We start from the raw sequence: 22,604 nt of genomic DNA on the forward strand, positions 1-22,604 counted from the left end.
TATCTCATAGATTCAATAAAGTACTGGAAACATTCCTCAGATATTTTGGTTCATATTTACATGATAGCATCACACAGTTGGTCCAGATGTGTCGGCAACATATTCATGATGCAAATCTCCAGTTCCACCATGTCCCGAAGTTGCTCTACCGGATTGGGACTAGCCATTCGAGTACAGTGAACTCAGTGTCATGTTCAAGAAACCAGTTTGACATGATTTGAGCTCTGTGAGATGACACGTTATCCTGCAGGGAGCAGAAAGCAGCCACCAGAAGACGGGCACACTGTGGTCATGAAGGGATGGCGTTTAAACGATGCTCAGTTGGTACGAAGAGTTCCAGAGTGTGCCAAGAAAATATCCCCCACATCATTACACCACCAGCAGCCACAGGCATTGAAGCAAGGCAGGACTAATTCAAGTTTTTATGATCTTTAGGCCAAATGCTGATCCTACCATCTGAATGTCACAGCGGAAATGAAACTAATCAGACTTAGAAACATGTTTTCAGTCTCCTGTTTTCAGTTTTCTGTCCCCATGTGAATTGTAGCCTGTTTCCTGTTCTCAGCTGACAGGAGTGCCACAAGGTGTGGTCTTCTGCTGCTGCAGCCCATCTGCTTCGAGGTTTGACATTTTCTACATTCAGAGATGCTTTTTGCACATCCTGGTTATAATGAGCTGTCTGAGTTACTGTTGCCTTCCTATCAGTTTGAAGCACCATTCTACTCAGTTTATGAAATATTTGGATCAATCCGTCTGGTGCCAACATTCAAAATCGCTCACCTTTCTTCCTCCTTCTGATGCTAGCCTTGAACTTCAGCAGGTCATCTTGATGATGTCTACATAAGTTGCTGCCATGTGATTGGCTGATTAGACATTTGTGTTAACGACCAGTTTAGTAGTAGTTGGGTAGCTTAACTTAAAGCCTCTGGAAACCAAAAAATATTACATTCATTACTCCACCCTCTTTCTTAAACAAATATGTTTCACAAAAATGATGACAGCTGGGCTTCTTTCTGTCTTTTGACAATTACTCAGGCTTCAACTTTCATAGCTTGAAATACTCTGAAGGATTGAGCGAGTGCTCCAATCAATCACTTTGATTAAGTCTTACATATATACATTACACACCTCCACTCGTATGTGAATGTCACCCTGTCAAACTCATCATGTCGTTTACCCTGCACTGACCTCTGTTCATCAATATTATGTGCTGCTGCTAGCTCAGCCGCTTCAATTTTCAATTAAAAAAAAAAAGATGCCACCATCAAAATGGCTGCCAGCCGTGCCACAGTGAGTAGAGCAGCGACCATTCCCAGGGCAAAAGATGCGCCCTTTCCATCAGACCGTCCACCAGACAGCGCTGTGCACAAATGAGAGGGACACCATTATGGGGCGCTTTTATTTCAGCAGACAAGAGACGATGATATGACTCGCTGCAGATAAGAAAGTCCTTTCATTTCTGGAGGAATCTAATTAGTAAAAAACTTTGTGAATAGCTGCTCTCATTGGTGTCGAGTTAATACATAACACACTTAGCCTCTTCTTTGGAGAGAATGGCTGCAAGAAAGACGGGAAACATCAATATTTCATTATGAGAGACACAATATTATAATTATCAAAATATTGGAAAGAAAAATTAAATTACAGGAGAAAAGGGAAACCAGAAGAAATATCATAAAGGTGTAATGAGCTTCTTTTTTTCTTTTTTTTTGCCATGTTTCAAACTACACATTTGCCAAAAGCGAAACACTGATTGAAGGTAGGAGTCAGACTATTCGTCCTTATCATAGGTTTTATAACCTTTTATCTGTTCTCCTTTGCTGATAATGAATTCTGTGAATGATTTTCTGTGCTTTGTTTTATAGTCATTGTTATTTTTTCTCCATTTAGGCCCCTCAACAGGCATCCAGCTCAGTGCTGGAGGTGGATCAGAGTATCGATACCAGTGTTAAACTTGTACAGTCACAGTGCATGTGCAGATCGTTAGCTCAGTTCAACATAAAAAATGGGTGAGCGTAGTATGTCTTCTCATTAAACTTTGAGCAAGGAGGTGAACAGCATTTCTCAAAACGTCAAACTAAGCCTTTAATGATACAGAGCTCTACCACCCGAATGTTATTCATGTCTCTGTGGCGTATTTGAGGATTGCTTTTAGATGCACCGTCTGAAATCTGCAGAAAAAGAAAGACAAACATACGGTTCTTATAGCCACTGTGAGCACAGACGGCTCAGCGATGCCCTCCTGGACCACTGTGGTCCCTGTGCTCCTCATGCTCCTCCTCTTCCTCTGGCATTGCTGTGGATCAGACCATATGTGGAGATATGAGCTGGGGATCTGGCCTGAATTGGAGATTTCTGCTTGAAATTCATACACTACCCTCCTACCTTGAAGGTGCTGCAGGAAGTGCACTCACAGAGTCGGGTGATGCAGTGCAGATAGCAGGTGGAGATGGTCTCATTCTGTTGCTCAATGAAGCGGAACACTGGGAAGTAGAAGAGAGCCTTCTGGCTATCTCCATTCTCCAGCGTGGTAGTCAGCTCATCAATGGAGCACCTTTCAATAAAAGGTGAAGCTCGCAAGTGCCCCAATTACACCTAACACAGGTAGATACAGGCACTGTATTAATGAATGGGAGGGAGATAAAATTAAGACTACGGCTCCCTTAGGATTTAGGTAGCTGTGCTTTGCTTATTACACAGAAGGAAGAAAAAACCTGAAGGCATGTGTAAATTTTTAAGTAGCTGCTGGACTCAGAAACACAGCTCATTATCGAATCTTAGAGGAATGAAAGAAATTCAAGTTACGAAAAGGGAGCCAGTTCCACAGGATGTTTTCAGGTGGAGAGATGGAGGCGTTGTACCAAACAAGAAGAAAAAGATACCTGTAGAGAAAGAATTGGGTCAGAGACTCCAGGTTACAGGTGGGATCCTCAGACAGTCTAATGATTGGAGACTCTTTTTTTTTTTTTTCAAACAACTTATTCACCTTCTTCAGAATGCATTGCCAACATCTACAGATTGCATTAAAAATGTAAATGTATATTCTGGGTCTAACAGGTGAGGCCAATAAATCTGCTAACCAGCAGGGGGAGACTCCTCTGGATGCAAAAATAAGGCGACTGTGTAGAAAAACACTCACTTCAAGACTCATAAAAACTCCGCTAAAGAGTTCACGGTCTCAATCTGTAGTTTCAGGTCTTATTCTATAAAATAAATAAATTATAGTTAGTGTTAGAGGCAACAGAAGGAATGAAGACCGCTTGTAGGCTATACCATAACCCTCTGTAGCCCATGATGGTACGGTGGCCCTGAGAGGTCAAATGCACCACAACTTAAGAAAACACCAGCAAACAGAAAAATGCTACAAAAGCACAAAAAACACAACGAAACAAAAACACGCGAAGGACTGAGACGCCTTTAAGAAGCAGATTGCTATTAGCCATTTACTGTTAGCTTGCCACCTCTGCAGCTTTTCTCTCTTCATTTGTGTTTTGTGAGTCGTTTTATGAGTTTTTGTGGTGTTTTTCTTCTTTCTGTTGTATTTTATTCAACTTCCATTGTGCTTTTGTGCATTTTTGTACTTGCTGGTGTTGAAGTGCGTTTGACCTTTCAGGGCCACCATATAATGGTCGTGGACAGCCAGCAAGTTTCTTGTATAGTGTGGCTAAAAGTTTTGGGAATGGCACCACAGCTGAAACAAAGTTTGTTTGTTTTTTTTATTTGCCAATAAAAGAGGTCAAAACCTATGAAATCCTCATGATTATTATTCACCGCATCGTAAAAATGTGTAAAAACAACAAATAAAAACTGAAGAATCAAAAGCGCATGTAAAACAAACTTTATGCCACTGCCAAAACTGACTGTATAGTATACATTATTTTTACTCATTATATGTTAATGTGTTTGAATAATGTCAACACTTGAAAAAAAACTCAAACACTTCACAGTTATCTGTAGTAGGCTGTTACTCCTGAGCAGAGTAAATTTACTATTGGGAAAAGCTGCAAAACTTTGTCAAAGGAGTCCAGTGTGAGGTTGATGAGTCAACAAAGCTCATTTCTGACTAGTGACAGTGATACTGAGGTGATATACTGAGCTTTTGATTCCTGAGCGGTTGGTTAGCGATGCTGTTTTTGTTGCTGTTAGCGGCTGTTACTGAAACTGAAGCTGTTACTCTCATGTCTAATCTTGCTGACAATTAATAACCGTGACAGTATGGCAAATAAAAAAGTATTTTTATGCATATTTTCTTATGTTAGAGCCATGACTGAATTCCAGGAAAGTCTCTCGTGTCTCCATGTCTTTTTATCCCCAGTCCCAGTGTCAGGTTCACATGTATGAGTCTCAGTGTGTGTGTGTGTGTGTGTGTGTGTGTGTGTGTGTGTGTGTGTGTGTGTGTGTTATTTCCTGTTTTATTTTTGCTTCCCCTGTCTCGTTAGTTATGATTCAGTTCAGCTGTGTTCCCATGTGTCTCCTCTTCCCTTAATCACCCCCCTGTGTATATATTGTCTGCGTCTCCCTCTGTTCTCGCTCATGGTGCATGTAGTCTGTCTGTCCGTTCCTGTCCCGCTTAGGTTTTATATTTTGTCTTTTGTTGTATTTTTTTTAAAGCTGGTTTTTAGTTTTACATTCTGTCCACTCTCTGCCTGCCACATGCTGGTTACATGACAGATTGACAAGTCCATACCAAACAATGATTTCTTGTCCACTATCAAAACACCAAGATGGAAAAAAATTATCCACTCAGTTTCACACACCAATGAGTTCCACAGTGGCTACGTCCCTGTTTTATATACAGGCTATACTAAAACTGGAATTGAATGCTTACTGTAAATGAAAGATATAAATAATCCTTCAGTCTTGCCTTTCGCTTCTGCTTGAAAAAAAATAACAGCTAAATAAGGCTTAAAGATAACTGCACAATTAAAAGAGATGAAGTCAAAGTCTCAGTAAATCCTGAATGACTGCAGGATAGAAGCAGAGGTTCCTGCTGAGGTATGTTTTGAGTGAATTAACATACATTAAAATGAAAACTGAAAAATTGATTGGCTAACTTGCATTGGGCAATTTTAGCACGTAACTGGATTTGAACCACTCAGATAGATATATATATATATATAGATAGATAGATAGATAGATAGATAGATAGATAGATAGATAGATAGATAGATAGATATATAGATATATATATATATACATATATTATTATTATTATTATTATTATATTTTTTTTTTTTTTTTTTTTTTTTTTTTTTTTTTTCATTTGCTGGATCTGCAAAGAACAAAAACAAACCTTCAAATGATGTTTTGCAGTTGTATTCAAATTACTGCGGTATTTTGCCCTGTTGCCATTATAGCTAATATATTTTTCTGCATGTTTATTGTCAAAGACATATTTATAATCAGGTCTCCTGATGTGTTTGCAGGAAGAGAATAATAAGTAGAGTACATTTTGAGTGTAGTGAGCAACACAACACAACCTTATACATGAAGGATCCCCAGTTTAAGACTGGAAGGAAACACAACCCTATCCTTAGAAGATAGTGTACTCCCAGTGCTTGTTCCCAGCCCAGATAAATGGGATGCTTGTATCGGGAAGGGCATCCGGTATAAAATGTGTGCCAAATCAAATATGTGGATCCATCTGCAGTAGTGAACCCTTGGGAAATAAGGGAGCAGCTGAAAGTACCTCTCAAGTCATGTAAACTTAAAGTCTTTTTTTTTTTCATTTAAGGCATGAATCATTTCCGCTAATTGTAATTTTGCAATCCCTTCTGAGCTGTTGTTCATTATTAGTTATTATTAGTTTACTTTAGTTATGAAATCTTGGCAGCAACATTTTAACTCCGGAGCTGGATGAAGTATTAAGATACAAAAATGCAAAAAATGTAAAAATACTCTATTGTAAATTTTCTTTCTCTGTGCTTCCGCTACAATCAACAGATTTCACTTTGTTTCTCTAATGGAGGAAAATGGTGAGTGATCTCCAGCTTTTGAGGAGTGGAGATTTGGATAGCAGTTTTATTTTTACTGCACGAAAGGATAAAAGTGTGATGGTGACACACAAGCTGCATCTAGGACAGACGCACCTGCATAACATGGCTAACACACCTTCAGCTCTCACTGAGCATCTCCACAGACAGCATGCTAACAAAAAGCTAGCCAAGAACCCACAATGATGTTCAAACTGAGTGAATGGTGACCCCAACACAGCAGCTGTACCTGATGATCATCAGCAGGGTTGGTGTGTGTAACTGTAGCCTACAGGTTTATATTATTAACTTGTTATTATCACACAATGCATTTCAGATAATTACCATCATTCACATTACTCCATTATATTACTTTTACAGAGTAGAGTGAAAGTAATGTAACAGTTAGAGTAATAATTTAGTTTCTCCGGTGTGTAATTAATGTAGAGCATAAACTTTGAAAAAAGTAACCAGTAATATAAAATGCATTTCTTTTTTCTTTTTTTGAGTAGCGACCCGAGCACTGACAATTTGAGTACATTTACTGATCTATCAAGATGAAATTTGCACTATTTAGTAGTTTTGACTGCTTGCTACCATCATGAGGGGCACTCTCCCTCCAACGGGTCACTGCATATATTTGTTTTACCTCTTACTCTTCTTACTTTACCTCTAAAATATGTCTGGCCCTCAAACGGTTACTTAAATGAGTCCAAGTGAAGCAGTTTAGAGAGAAAACGTTTCACTTATAATGGGCTCCTCCAGCCACACAATGGCTTTTATAAGGAATCGCACCATCCACTTCAGTCTAACATAATAATAGCGTAATAATAATGTTATGCTTTTATGGTCTTATTACCACTCAAAGCTTTTCTTCGCTCACAAGCCATATTCATGCACACATTCATACTGGGCTTTATTCTATGCACTTTATATTGAATTACAGCTGCCCTAGTAGTAAAATATTACTCTGAAAATACAAAAGTGCGCTAAATGCAATGGCGAGAGTAAACAATGCAGTGTTCTCCTGTGAAATGTAGAAGTTGTATAAAGTAGAATAAAACTGAATAACTCAAGTAAAGCATTTCACAGCTGTGCTGAAGTGCAGTACTTCAGTAAATTAACTTCTAGGTTTTATAAACACAGGTCTAAATCAGACAAGAGAGGCTGCAGAGTTGCTGTAAGGTTCTTACAGCAATGTCATGGTGGATGCAGCCACCTGCACGTGCACAATTGTTTTTAGTTCCATGCCCAGAGGTGGTATGACAAGTGGCGTGGTGTAATTTATGCCCTCGAAAAGGAAGAGAAGATTAAAAGAACTGCTGCAAGCCATTAATCTCCCAAAGTTACAGTTTATCTCAGGTAGAACTGTATAGTGTGTGAGAGGTGTAGGTTGGCACCCGGCACAAGGACATGCTGAGGCTGCTGATGAAGCTCCTATTGTCGTCTTTCACAGAAACAGAGGACCTACAAGGAAGGAAGACATTTTTTTTTTTGGCCCAGTTCTTATAACTGTACACTTACACATCTACCTGGTTGTTATTGATTATATATTCCAGCGGATAAGCAGAGGAGTAGTAATACTTGCGGTCTTCAGTGTAAAGGTGGTCTGATGCTTGGGTTGAGGGATCAGACCACCCCCGTTATATTCCTGTATCCTGTGAGTTCGTGTCCTGAAGAATTATTTAATAGAAACATGATTTTTTCAAAAAATGGTTAAAAAATAAATGTTAGCCAACATTTCTCACACAGCAAGCTGCAGTGATGAAATCACATCAAGGAAGTAGAACAGCTCTCTTAACTTTCTCATTCTCATCAGAGAGGAGGGTGACTGGCTGGGTTGCATGCATCTGTTATATTAAGTCAGGACTTGAGTTGCGTGTGTGTGTGTGTGTGTGTGTGTGTGTGTGTGTGTGTGTGTGTGTGTGTGTGTGTGTGTGTGTGTGTGTGTGTGTGTGTGTCAGGTTGAATTTTTCTTCCTGGAGTGCTCTTACACAGTCCAAAACACTCACATACCCTTTTAGATCCTTAAATCTGCTCCGACTCTCCTCTGTTCAGGTTTGAAAGCTCCATGATCACCATCCCTTAAGACTTGAATCTAGGACACATCATTGATGCAATACTCACCAAGAAGTTACTTCCAAATGCATTTCCTTCTGTGATGGGGAAGCCGGGGCAGCAGGTTGAGGGTTGCTGATGCTAACAGACTCAATGAACTGATCCGCAAGGCCAGCAATGTTGTGGGGATAGAGCTGGACTCTCTTAGGGTGGTGATGGAGAGGCAAATGTTGTCCAAGATAAAGACAATGTTGGATAATTCCTCCCACCCACTCCATGACGTGCTGGCTAGCCACAGGAGCACGTTCAGTGAGAGACTCAGATTACCAAAAAGCACCACTGAACGACACAGGAAATCATTCTTGCCTGTGGCCATCTCCCTGTACAACTCCTCCACCTAACACACTGTATACTGCAATAACTACACCCTTTTTGCACACGCTCTTCTTTCTTATTCAGATATTTATTAGTAAGTGACTTATATATATGTATGTTTGTATATATTGTGCTATTTCTTACTTCTTGTATTGTCTGTTTTTGTTACTGTTTGTACTGGAGCACTGTAACCAACATAATTTCCTCTAGGGATCAATAAAGTATTCTGATTCTGATTCTGAATGTTAGAACAGGAGGTGTCACCGAGGTGTCCAGCATGGCCCGACAACCCATATTGTCCAGGATGTGGTTCACGATTAGTTAACTTTCACTGTATGTGGTGTAAATACAGTTGTGGTCAGAGGTTTACATACACTCACAGGCATGAATATCACAGTAATTCTAGGCTTTTGATGATTTCTTTTAACTGTTTATTGTACATTGAGTGAATTAACTTGGTGAACCAGTGGGCAGCATGAAGCCTGTATCTGCGAGAGAGGAGGAGCAAGGTTATTCCAGGCCCAGGTCAAAATGCGAACATTGTCAGAGAATGAAAGAAAGGAGATGCCTTATTTAGAGAGGTCCGAGCTCGAGCTGAGCTGAGTCTCTGGTCTGTGGGTGTAAGTCCTGTAAAACAACATGGCGGCAGAGAGTGGGCAGGCAGGTGATGAAGGCTGGTGATGGTATCAAGTTCCTTGGTGAAATGGGTAAATGAGAAGAATTGGTGAGCCTGTTTTAAGGAATGTTGGAACTTGTAACATGGGGTTTCATGAGAAGTCATATTCACTTCAGGAGGCAAAACGATCAGGTGAAGTTCAGCAGTCTCTGCAGGCACTAAGTACTTTGGATAATTAGCAAATGCAGCACAGGTGTGAAGGCCACCAGCAGTGACCATAGAGACAGCTAGAGTCCACATCTCCACTTGCACAGGAAACTAAAACTAGACAAATACAAGTGAGACAGAAAAAAACAAAAATCCCTTCACATCTTTTTTTCAGGGTGGTACATGTTTGTACAAGTTTGAATTAATTTTGGATTTTCTCCAATCCATACAGGGTCACGAATATACATAAACTTACGTAATTTTTATTAAGTGGTGTTTAAGGTTTTCCTTCTCATTAGTGATCATGATTGGCTACAACTGGTAGTTTATATTTGCCAAAATAATCAATGAATTGTAGGTGATTTTTACATTGCTGAGGATTGAGGGGGTGTAGACCAAGAAAGAAGCCCCTGCTCCAAAATAGATACTACTGAAATTTGCAACTGTCCACATGGACAAGCCAAATGCCTTCTGGAGAAAGATTTTATGGTCAGATGCAACAAAGATGGCGCTATTTGGTCACAATAACAAGAGGCTTGTTTGAAACACCGTATCAGTTGTCAAACACGGAGGTAGCAGCTAGGGGTGCAACGATACACAAAATTCACGGTTCGGTTCGGTTCGATACTTTGGTGTCACGGTTCGATATTTTTTCGATACAAAAAAATGTTCATGCCTTTTTAATTTGTCATTTATTAAAATTATAAATATATATTTGAACTCAAAAGTACAGTTTTTAAATTTAATGTTGCTGAAACAACAAAGTAATAAATCTATCTGATCGAGAAATCACTCATCTTTGGAAAAGTGAGTTTATTACAGAGAAATGGCTCTTTCCAAAATAAAAGCTATACTATACCCTTCTTCTGGGCTATATTCTCAGCAGCATATTAAACATATCAGGTCCCCATAAGGAGAATCATGTGCTAACGGCTGTCTAAATGACTCGGGTAAAGTTTGTAGCATGCGTGCTTGTTGTTTTTGTCTGCTTCCACTTGTCTTTGCACTAGGATGATGTCGGCGTAAATGTGCAGTCATATTCATTGTGTTCCCACTAGTGCTGTCAGCGTTAATCTCGTTGAAATGACATTAACGCCACAACACGGCAAATCTCCGTTAACGAGCTACCGCGGATCGCCCCGTGCATGGGGCTGGACGGCGTCAACACGTTAACAAGCTAACTGCGCTAACGCACTAGTTCCCACCAATGTAATTGAGCATTGCGTGGCACATCCGACATACTGTTTTACTTTTGTCCATGACGCGCTTACCTTCAGGGTCATACTTCACATGAAGACCAAAATAGTTCCAAACGCCAGATCTGAATGAGGGTGGGGGAGGTTCAATTTGCCATGTTGCAAGGAGCTAAGCTTCTGTCTTGCTAGCTTGCGCTGCGCTCAGTGGATCTGCGCTCGACAGTGCAGCCTAGGCGGATAAGTTGAACGCAGATCCACTGAGCTCTCAACACAGACAGCATCGTCAGAAGAAAAGTTGATAAAATAAATAAAAATTTTTGTATTGTTCGATACATATGCGTACCGAACCGAAAGCACTGTATCGAACGGTTCAATATCGATACGAGTATTGTTGCACCCCTAGTAGCAGCATCATGCTCTGGGACTGTTTGTGGATGGAATATTGAAGAAGGAGAACTACCTCGAAACTCTTCAACTTCTCCTCAAATTAACAGCTAGATGGTAGAAAGTTGGCTGTCCAACAGGACGATGATCCCAAACACACATCAAAACTGGTTTTGGAATGGCTAAAGCAGGCTAACATAAAGCTTCAGGGATGGCCTTCCCAAAGTTATAACCTCAGTCCTATTGAAAAATTGCTATTTAAATGAAGTCTACCAATTGTGGCAAGAAGAGTGGTGAAATATTCAGCCAGAAGCTTGTTGATGGCTACCAAAAGCATCTAATTGAGGTGCAACATGCTAAGGAAAATTTAACTAAACATTACTGGAGGTATATGTATATTTTAGACCCTGAATCTACTTGCATATTGGCTAAGGCCATCTTTGCCAGAAGTGCACAGGGATATCGGGACGAGGGGGATTAATAAAGCCATCTCACCACTCTGCCTTCTATGAAGTTTTGTGAAAAAGCTTCAGCAAACAGAGACGATATCAAAAGAGCAGATTCATGCACTGAATATCCAGCACAATCTGGAAAACCTCTGTAAGTGCACAAAGGTGATTCACACTTAAAAATAGATGCTTAATCCACAGCTGTCAATCAAATAGACATCGTTGCCTGGATCTTACACCTGCTATCTCCTTGCTTATTTATGATAACAATGTATAAAGCTGTGTATAGCTGGTAGCTGACTGTTTTGTGGTCTCAACACTGCTTCGGGATTCAACAAAAACGAGGTCAAAGCCAGGGATTGCATTAGTTTGTGCAAACAGTTCACTTTCTCCAGCTGAGGTTCTGTGGTCGTTTCCTAGAGGCTAATGATGAAACCCAGCGCACTGGCCTTTAAAGTTACATGTTTAAATAATGTCCATAAGGCTGTATTCCTTTGCACAGGCCCTGTGCTCCCTCGTATGGAACTAAAATAAAGATGTTTGGTTTCTGATCTGTTGGAATCTCAAACACAATAGAAAAAAGAGAACCTATAGTCTTCTGTGTTATCTGAATTAGCTTTAATTAGAGGAAAATGTCACAGAGGATCTTTTGTAGACGCTTTAAATTCTCATGAATTAGTGAGTTGTCATTATTAGCACACACATCAGTTAGGTCACAGGTGTCGAACTCCAGGCCTCGAGGGCCGGTGTCCTGCAGGTTTTAGATGTAACCTTGATACAAGACAGCTGATTTAAAGGCTAAATTACCTCCTCAACATGCCTTGAAGTTCTCCAGAGGCCTGGTAATGAACTAGTCATTTGATTCAGGTGTGCTGACCCAGGGTGAGATCTAAAACCTGCAGGACACCGGCCCTCGAGGCCTGGAGTTCGACACCCCTGAGTTAGGTTGACAGTCATAAGACAGAAGTAAGAGACATTTATCAGCTTTGTGGGTGTTTTATCTTTAAAATCGTCTTTAAATCTTAAATTGAAAAAATAAATAATAAAGAAAGAAAGGACATTTAGAAATCAGATCTTGTAAGGCGAGCCACCTGGGAAGAGAACGCTGTGATCATAGTCGAGATGATTGATGGGTGTCTTTTGTCAGTCTCTGGTTGAATGCTTTATATTTAGTGTGGAAACCACGCCGCACAGACAGGAAGGACATATTATTGTCAGGACGTGTGCTTAAACATGCAAAAAGAGTCTTTCTTTGCTTTCTTCGCTGTCCTCTCGCCAGGGCACTCCCTTATTTATATTCCCCAGATCTTTTCTAAATACATTTTATTTGCTCATGACTCACCTGAACTTGGCTTCAAAATTCAAAGCCGTATCTCAGCCTCATTTCCATTTTAGGAGGTGGGCTTAATCAATTATCACTGATGGTAAACTGAGAGGGGGGATGATAGCATTTACTCATCTCATACAGTTATCTGCAGACATTGTAGTTGCTGAATACATCACAAAATGGCTGTTGAAATGAGGGATTAGGGTGATAAAGAGCGGTGAATGCAGCTGAGCCGTGCAGGTCACAAACACAGCCTCAGAGCGCGACACGTGAGATTCCGCTGCTGCCAGCAGACATTCACGTAGGTCACCGAAAAGGAAAATCAATACCGCAAAAAATCTGAGAGATTAATTCTGGTGGTCGTCAAATGAGCCCTGGCAGTACCTTGTATTTTGCTCATTTCCATGATACAGGAAACCCGCAAGGTCACAACATGAGGAAAATTCCCAGATAGATGCTAATGGCGAAGAAGACAATAAGAACATTCCTGTTTTTAGTCATGAAGTCATGAAGGAAAGGACTTTATTTCCTATTTGACATGTTATTATTAATATGATTTATTAATATGGTCATAAATGTGACTCCTGATGTTTAAAATATTTACCAGAGCCAGATTCATATCTAGTTAATATCTTCAGAGCATTATTATATGAATTTATGTATTTTACATGATGGGGATTTTTTTTAAGAAGCTCATTTGAGCATATGAGTTATTACCAATTAGACATCTACATCACAATAAACATGGACACCAGTGACTTCACATGCTTGTTCACATTCCCCACAGATTTATTTTGTTTTGCTAGTTTCATAGGAACATGGCACCATGTATACTGTGCAAAAATCCTGAGCCGCCCCTCATTTCTTAGTATCTTGTTCGAAGGAGCCAGACTAGTTTTGTTTTTTTTGTTTTTTTAAGTGGTCTTGAACAATAGTTCTCCAGGCTTTCTGAATGTCCTTCAAGGTTTTTCTCTGGATTTTTGCTTCTTTTTCACTCATTTTAAATTCAGTCCCTGTACCTGATTATTTTCATATGGCTGTTAAGCCATTTAAAACTAACCTACTGAGTATTAAATGCTGTGGAATTATTTTGAATATGTTAAAATAATACAAGAACAAGAAAAAGGGGCAAACAAATTAAACAAAACATACAAAAAATGTTATCATAATAATCTTAATAAATAACCTTGGCAAAAAGGAGTAAGAAAGTGAATGATCTTAGTTAATCCCACTATTAATATATAATCCTGTTCTTCCTGTTTGTGCCTTATCCTATATTAAATCATACCTTAAAATTTGTTACATGTATTTGGTTTTATAACCTCAGTACACACCAAGAGATATACAGATATACACACACATACACTGAAAGCCCTGCTTCCTCCTGCAAAAACTTTGCACTGCTTCTTAAACGGAGTCATGCTGGGACATTGCTTCAGTTCTGTGCTCATTCTGTTCCACTACTTCACTCCACATACACAGATGCAAAATCTTTTTAGTGTTGCACAGATACAGGGATGTTTTAAATGCAACTTTGCACAAAAATGTGAAGGAAAAAACATATAATATTTTCAGGAAGTAGATTGAACTAATTATGTATAAAACAATAAACAATGTAAAAAATTAACCAGATCAGCGAATTTGAGTATTTCTGATTAATAATTGTTGTTCTCTTCATCCAGTATTATGGAATATCCTCATGAACCTATGATTAATTCAAGTATAAAAAAAGGCACCAAACTAAGGGATGAACCTGTGTTATGTCTACACATAACAGACAACTTAGTAAACAACTAATTTTTAACTGTGTCTTTAGGCACTTTGTTACTAGCAGGTTGTTACAAAAACACATAATTTGTTCCAATTCCTTTAGCCGAAGCGCCAAAAAATACCAAAGATAACACAGTTTGACAGACATAAAATAGTGTTTTTGCACTAACAACTTGATTTCCAAAGACCTGTTGGCACATCTCTGCATGGTGTGCAGTGTATCTTTAAAAAACTGAGAAAATTTAAAATGTGGAGGACAAAATAAGAAGTGGCAGGTCTGACAAACTAACTACAGCAGATGAACAACATCTGAAAGCCATGTCCTTAAAAAATAGTAAAAAAAAAAATCCAGCAAATACCTGACGCAGGACCTGAAAGATGCATCTGGCTTCTAAATTGATCCATCTTCTGTTTGTTGAAGCCTCGTCAGAAATGGTCTTAGTGGAAGAGTGGCTGGCAAGAAGGGAGAAAAGTACAGAAAATTACACAAGAACTGGACTGAAAATCAGTGACAGCAGGTCTTATGGAGTGATGAGTCCAATTTAGAAAATTTTAGTTCAAATCATCATCAATATGTACAGACGAGCTAAGGAGAGAGGATCAACAGTGAGTTCAAAGAAGAACTTAGAGTGTCCTTCGAGAAGCCTGGAGAACTGAGATTATCTGTTTTTTAAAAAATGTACTTCAGGTAATTAAAATATTTCAACCCCTGGTTTTAGTTTTACACAAGTTTAGATATATTAGAGAACTGGAAGTGCTGGTGGATGAACAGCTGAACGAAAGCACAATCTGTCGGTTCAGTTAAATGGCTACTGACTGTAGCTTTATATTTCTATTGGACAAGCACTTGTCTCTACAGTGATGACTAGTACTACTTCACACAAATCTGACCCTCTCATTACAACACTATGCTCTGAAGCATTAATATTACTTTGACATGTACTACCTACCAAAACTCACCTATGCCAACAATACCACTCCAGAGCAGCAGCCTACCTTATCAGGATGTTATACCGTAGAAACAGGAACTCAAAGCACCAGCCTAGTCTTCAAACTCCCCAGACCTAACCCATAGAGACTCGCATCCCAGAGGACCCAAGTTCCATGACCACAGGACACCCCCAACGGTCCTGTGTCCATACCCTGATGGATCACAGCTGTTCTGGAGGCGCGAGGTGGACCCACACAATATTAGGCAGGTGGTCGCAAAGAAGCTGATGGGTTTATGCCTTATGAAGAAGAAAGAAGAAGCATTCATGAGGGTAAGCCATGTGGAGAAGTTGAATAGATAATGACTCCCTTTTGTGGTTTATCGAGTCATTATCTTGAAGGGGGGGGGGGCGCAGGATTTATCCAAAGAAAAGGTCATAACAGAGTTCATCATTAGGATTCCCTGAGGGGTCTGTGTAACAGTAATCCATCAAGATGCTGCACCTGCAAAGGGACAAAACTTTGATGGAGGATAGAGATCCAACTGCACATGAGAATGCTGCAGACTGGCGCCTTCATGTAGAATAATAACATAATGGCATAATGAATGTAAGCAAAACAAAGAAAAAAGAAGTAAATATGTAAAAGGGATAGTGGAAAAGATTCTGTTGAGAACTGCAGTATATCAAAAATATCATCTTCACTTCACCACATATAAGCAACATTTATAAAAACATAAGATATTAAGGAGAAAACAGTGAACTAGAGATCATTGTGTGAGTTATGGGTGAGTACTCAAGGGTAGGACCACACCCATTTATGAGCTTGACCTTGATCGCTGTATCTGACATGTTTGTGACGGACAAATAAGCTAGACCCTGATAATTCTGTTTTTGGGGGGCCAATTCAAATTTTAGGGGAAGAAATCTAATATAAATACATCAGCTATATTCTGTCTTAAATTCATATTATTTTACTTTCTCTGAAATACTCCTAGTGCATTTTCCTGCATTATTTAAAAAAAAATATCTGCACACTGGTGCTGATAAATCAGTGATAGACCATAATAAGCCCATCAGTATGTCCACTGAATTCTATTATAAACACAGGTGAATACTCATTACCACATTTGTGGCTGTTCAGACTGTATCCAAGGCCACATTTTTTGCCACACACACAATCCCGACACAGACACACGCATATTTTTTATACTTTTTTTTTCTATGTTTGTATTGTTCAAACCCATGGATACACAGATGTTCAGACCCAGGTCAGCCTTGGCTATAGTCAGCTAGTTATCTAATTAGTAACAAGTTTACTGCTCATGAAAAGATTCACCAGTGTCAGAATGTCCATATACACAGACCTACAAGCTTAATCCCTCAGATGTAATAGGTTGTTACATTTTCACGGACTTCATCAAGGTTTAAGGAAATGTTTTAAACTAAAATAAACTTAAATCTTTAGAGCTTTGAGAGAGGTGAGTGAGTGAACCTTGAAGCTTCAAAAGTGCTCTTTAAGTGATCTATTTACTTTCAAACAAAGCAAAGCTACATATATTCAGTTTCAGGCAACATCAGACATCAACAGCTAATCGCTGGAGATGCGTAACCCACACAGACACACATAGAACGCACACACATGCATACACATATATAAACCACAGTTTTGATACATGTGGAATTTCCAGCAGACAGCAACATCAGTTAGAGGGAGCATGAGAAAATAAAGAAGTGTCAGGGACTGAGTGGTCCCAGTGCTGATAGGAGCATTAGGAGCTGTAACCCCAAAGCTTGAACAGTGTCTCCAGCAGATCCCAGGGGCAAGATCACCGGTCTCTGTCCAGAAGAGCATAATCCTAGGAACAGGTAAGAGCGCACCGAAACCTCAAACACTCAGGCCAAATAAAGTAGACACTTTTTTTAAATCTTAAAATTATTATTTTAGTTGTCTTTTTTAGTTTTACTGTTTTTATTTTAAAATCAGAATTTATATCCACCACAAAGAAATATTTAAAACTTGAATGCAAACAAAAACTGGAAGCTGAATTCAAAAACAGATCAAGAAATCCACCTGCTCGAATTCACTCACTATTTCCTTTGGATATTGTACAGGGTTTGAATACTATAACATTTCACAGGAAAACAAAGACCAAAAAAACAATGGTGTCTCTAATCTGTGATTTTATACATATACTGGTTACAAAAATGGAAAGAAAGAGAAAAAAACACTTGTTAAAAATATGGAGTCATTAAATGCAACATTTTCTAAACACGATTATTATGCAAACCCACAAAAGATGAAACATTCTGAGGTATTGAACGCAATAAATATACAACACCTTAAATGATACACATGTTGCACAACATGCAGATGTTTATTTAAAGCTTGGATTCCAAACACCTGAGGCTGCTGTTGTCGCTGGGGGGCGGGGCTTCAGCAGGAAGCGGAGCAACAGCAGGAAGAAGCACACACTGACCACACCCAGGATGACCACACCTGAGATCAGAGCACTGGTCACTGGGTTCATTGGCTGGGAGAGATCTCCAGAGACTGGAAGATGGAAAGGGAAAGAAACTGAAAACAAGCTGTCTGATGAGGTTTTTACCACGAGCTGAGCCCGAGTCTTTCTCTTGCAGGAAAAGAAGAGGGTTTGCTGTAAACAGTCATTTCAAAGGGAATCTGCTGTCATGATAGTTTACAACACTTTTATGTTTCGTAACATTGCGTAATGGCACTTACCGAGCTGGGAGTTGTTGACAGGAGTTTCATCTGTAAAGCAATTTTTAAAGCGCTTATTGGATACATTTTGACTTCAGTGGTCTTAATTGAAATCAGCTTTAAATTAGCAGTATGACATTTCAGGCTGTTGCTTCTTATTTTGACTGGATAGCTGCACTCTCAGCAGGAAAGCAAAGCAGCATGTCTCTCAAAACTATTCCAGTAAAAGTGGGTTTATAGTTCATACCACTCCTGGTGATGATTGGACCGGCAGAGAGGATGGCGTTCCCTGATGCTGCTGCCATGGAATCAGGGGTCTCCTCTTCATCCCTTTTGCGCCGCCGCCCACAGATCTGCCAATCACATCATCAGATTTCAGTCCTCAGTAAGGTGAGGAAACAGGTGGTGAGTCACAAACGGAGATTTTCACTCTTACAGGCATTAACATGATGCAGTCATCGGCCCGGCAAAGCTTGGTGACGCAGTGCAAAAACACAGTCGACATCTTCTGGTGTCTGTGTTTAACAAAACGGAAAACCTCAAAGGAAAAACGGCCCATCTGGCTCTTCCCATTCTCCAAAACTGTCGTCTGGGGGTCTTTATAGCAACTGTATGGAAGCAGATACATATATTCAGACCCAGCAGAAATGCTAGATTTAATGTCTATGAGTACCCTTAAGAACTCTTTAGGAAGAGAAAACGTGGCATTCAATGAGGATAAGCCATGTGGAGAACCTGAATAGGTAATGACTCTCTTTTGTGGTTTATCAGTCATTATCTTGAAGCAGAAAAAAAACCGCAAGATTTACCCAAAGAAAAGGTCATAGCGGAGTTCATCATTAGGATTCCCTGAGGGGGTTGTGTAACAGTAGTCCATCAAAATGTTCCACCTGCAAAGGGACAAAACTGTGAGATGGGATGGAGGATAGAGATCTAACTGCACATGAGAAAACTGCAGCCTGGCGCCTTCATGAAGAATAATAACATAATAGCATAATGAATGTAGGCAAAGCAAAGAAAAGAGGAGTAAATCTGTAAAAATGATAGTGGGAAAGATGCTGTGGAGAACTATATTTAAAATATCCTTTCTGCTGCAGTAATAGGTTTGTTATGGTAAAGAGTCTTGCACATCTATGACGTGAAAATTATGGAAATTCAATAGTGAATAGCTGGGTTTTGTGCGGTACCGTTTGTCTAAGTTTGTGGCTTTCACAGCAGCAAATACTCTGGTTTTCAGAGCCAGTCCAGCCATGGGGATAGAGAGAGGCTGATTGTATGCTGAATCCTGGAGAAAAAAGAAAAAGAAAAAAAATGTTGATTATTCACTCAAAACATGGCATAATGCAAATGAAGACACTGAATCAGTCTTTGCATAGCTGGTGTTATTCTATAGTTTTGCTATTTTTCTGCTGTCCAGAGCAATTTTTGCACAGGTCTGTAGCCAAACAAGCATATGTGACATAAATTGTTAAAGAAGGAGCACAATTATATGCAACACAGTGATTATGTTGTTTAAAGTAAGTACAGAGTATTCTAAGCAGTGTGATTTTAAACAGGATTACATAGCAAACCTTTTGTGGAATATTGTTGTTGGTGGAAAAATACATGGGCTATTACAGAAAACCAGCTGCTTATTGTCACTTGGTTTTGTTGTTTTCATGGAGTTAGTTGGAAACAGTGAAAATACTAAGCACTGATAATTAAAAGACATTAAAAGATGTTATATGAACATCGAACTGAGTCACTAAAAACAAACCAAACATGCTTATCCAGTCATGTGCCAGTTTTAATGTCTATTTTGTTTCATATAAATTCCTCTGCACCTCTTAAGCTAGAAATGGAAATATATTTTTATTCCAGCGCTGCTTTGTACTCACGTTGTACAGGATCATACTGAGCGTGCTCACAAAAGTACCGTTGCTGTCTTTGACAGACACAGCTGCAGAGGATCTGTGAAGAGATGGAGCCTTTGTGAGCCTTAGCTTAATAAATAACATTTCGGGAGCAGAGGTTTCGATTTAGTACAGTTATAAATCAGCTGCGCTTTTATTTATATACTTGTCTGATTTACGAAGGTCAGAGAATAATATATGTGAATAATAAAATTAATGGTTTGAAAAAATACTGCGAGGCACAAAGTCACTGAAGCTTTTAAACTGGGAATTTAATTGTTAGCACAGTTTTTGAAAGCTATAAGTGAATCTAATTAAATGAATATATCTTAAAGCCAGCCTTTCAGGATTAACTCTGCAAAGCAACTCCTGCAAGGTGCAGCTCTCTTTTGGACACTGATGGATGTTTTGGCAGAAACTCACGATGCCAGCTGTGAGTTATTGACCAGGTACTCCAGCGGGTAGCTGCAACTGAATTTATACAACAAACCAGGCAGATAGCTGATTATAGTTGGTGGGTCAGGGGTGTCGATGTAGCCTGATATATTCCCAATTTGTACAAGAGACATGTTCCCATAGGCAGTGGGCCCGTAGGCTGTGCTGACCTGCAGAGAGAAACATCGGCCAGTCACTTTGCTCTCCGCCAAAGTCAATACACAACATGATGAAGTTGATTATTGATTAGAATAAAGCCATGCGCAGTGCTCGAGTATTCTTTACCACCAGACTGTTGCCGCAGGCCTCCAAAGTGCTGAGGCTGATGCTGAACAGAAGTGCTGTGGGGAAAGTGTTGTTGTTGATGAAGCCGCGACACTGGGCTTCGCTGTGATGGCCGTTGAGGGCCAAATCTGCGTCGGTGTAGCCGGAGAAGAGAACAGGACAGAAGTTGATCTTCAAAGTGATGGTCTGAACCCCGCAGTACACACTGATGTCCCTTTCACCTGGAGGAAGACGGGAGAGGGAGGTTCAGAGAGAAAAGTTGGCAATGTAACTGTAATAATTGAAATCGTAACTACTCGGTGCGTGTTTCCAGAATGGCTGCTGCTTGAAAATTACTTTTTGGAGTCCTAAACAGCTGGCACATACACAAGCGTGAGCCTCGAGTTTTTTGTTTGATGGGTGCAAAGATAAAAATCAAGATTTGAGGCATCATGCTGGGTCATGCAAGGCAGAAGTTACTAATTTTTCTAATTAAGATTTTTATTCACTTTTGTATGGGAATTTTCGCACAAGTATGAAATTACTAACAGAGCTCTGTGGAGGCAAAATCAATCAGGTAAATCAATCTAGTGTAATTTTGTAGATCATAGCAGGAGATTGCCTCAAAATGTCTGTATCCAGGAAATGTTTGTCATAATAGGGCCATAAACATTGTAAGTAAAATATTCGATGGATTAAATTATTTATGTGGTTCACATGTTTTTTTTAACCATAAATGAAGCTTCCCAGCTTAGATAGATAGAAAGGTATGTTGATGATCTATCTATCTAAGTATAAAGATATAACTTTATTGTCCTCAATATTAACTCTCAATAAGGAAAGAAATGTTATTAGAAACACCATCAGTAAAAAAGCATCAACCTACCAGAACTATTTGTGCTCATTTTAATGTGGCTGCTACTTTTGCTGCTCATAGATCTACCGTGTTCCACACCTGTTGGCAGACGTGTGTGGACGGCAAAGAGAGAACCTGCTGGGGAGGATTCTCACCTGGAAACCTGCTGTGGTAGTTGGCGTCACAGTTGTATCCATTAAACTGTGTGGAGACTGACGTGGCGTTACTCAGCAGCAGGAAGATAAAACCCATTCGTGTCATTTCCGCGCCTAAGAGAGGTTTGTCCGCTGTCATCTTCAGAAGGTCACCACTGCATTAGCCACATTCCTCAGGTACGTGTTAAAAAACAGCACTTATCTCAAAATTAGATGTTCAAAAACAATGCCTCTTGTTTCCTGACTGCTCCACGGTTTGACCTCTATCAAAGTAGTTCAGCCTTCTTTCCCCACGTCCCCTAATCCTTCTTGTCCTGCTCCCCCTGCACCCTTTTACCTCAGTTGCTCATGTTGGCCTAATGCCTCCATTACCCAACCCCTTTTAAACTGAGGTCACCCCTCTTTGCGGCTCATTTCATCCCAACCCCACAACCCTCCCTCTGTCCACCCCCACATCTATTATTTTTCCACACCTGTTTACCTGTCTCCTGCCTTTTCCAAAGTAATTGGCTGGAACCCCTCTTCACCTGGTTAGCGATGAGAGAAAAGTTCAACTCTGTGGCATGCAGCTCTGGTGGCACCGAGTACCTAAACTAAACACAGCGTCAGCCTCACATGTATCTCTTGTGTGCGCACAGATGAGAAAGATACCTCGACAAAAACCAGCTGCGGTGCAGAATATGGGAAACTCCATCAGATCTGAATGGACTGGACAAATCTTTTCACCATGCCAAGAAACCTGAGCGTACTCAGAGGGTTTCCACTCATCTCTCCACAGTCTGATCTCTGTCTGTCAGATCACACAAACGGCGAGCCTCGGCAGGGGGGGGCCCAGCTCAGGAATTAAGCTGTCATCGGCTCCTGCTGCGGCCCACATTCACATCAACATAAAAGTCAACTCACGGTCTGATGCAGGGCTGTGTGTGGGTAATTGTGATGCACAAGACATCACTTAGAGTAAAGGCATTCAGCGGTGTATACAGCTACAGCACAGTGC

General features: G+C 39.9%; 1 protein-coding gene across 1 annotated transcript; it reads right to left on the reverse strand.

Moving 5' to 3' along the window:
• Positions 1 to 1,264: 1,264 nt before the first annotated feature.
• zpld1b (zona pellucida-like domain containing 1b) lies at positions 1,265 to 21,713 on the reverse strand. The gene is made up of 14 exons (XM_065471911.1): positions 21,608 to 21,713; positions 20,618 to 20,838; positions 20,321 to 20,502; positions 19,883 to 19,955; positions 19,193 to 19,290; positions 18,815 to 18,895; positions 18,442 to 18,613; positions 18,253 to 18,358; positions 18,021 to 18,056; positions 17,688 to 17,837; positions 3,274 to 3,331; positions 2,386 to 2,554; positions 2,198 to 2,296; positions 1,265 to 1,360 (listed from the first exon to the last, which is right to left on the reverse strand). Exons 1-14 carry the CDS (start codon positions 21,711 to 21,713, stop codon positions 1,265 to 1,267), a joined length of 1,647 nt encoding a protein of 548 aa, XP_065327983.1.
• Positions 21,714 to 22,604: the final 891 nt, after the last annotated feature.

The sequence above is a fragment of the Pelmatolapia mariae genome, linkage group LG14 (assembly GCF_036321145.2).
Source record: "Pelmatolapia mariae isolate MD_Pm_ZW linkage group LG14, Pm_UMD_F_2, whole genome shotgun sequence".
In the NCBI taxonomy this organism is placed as follows: Eukaryota; Metazoa; Chordata; class Actinopteri; order Cichliformes; family Cichlidae; genus Pelmatolapia; species Pelmatolapia mariae.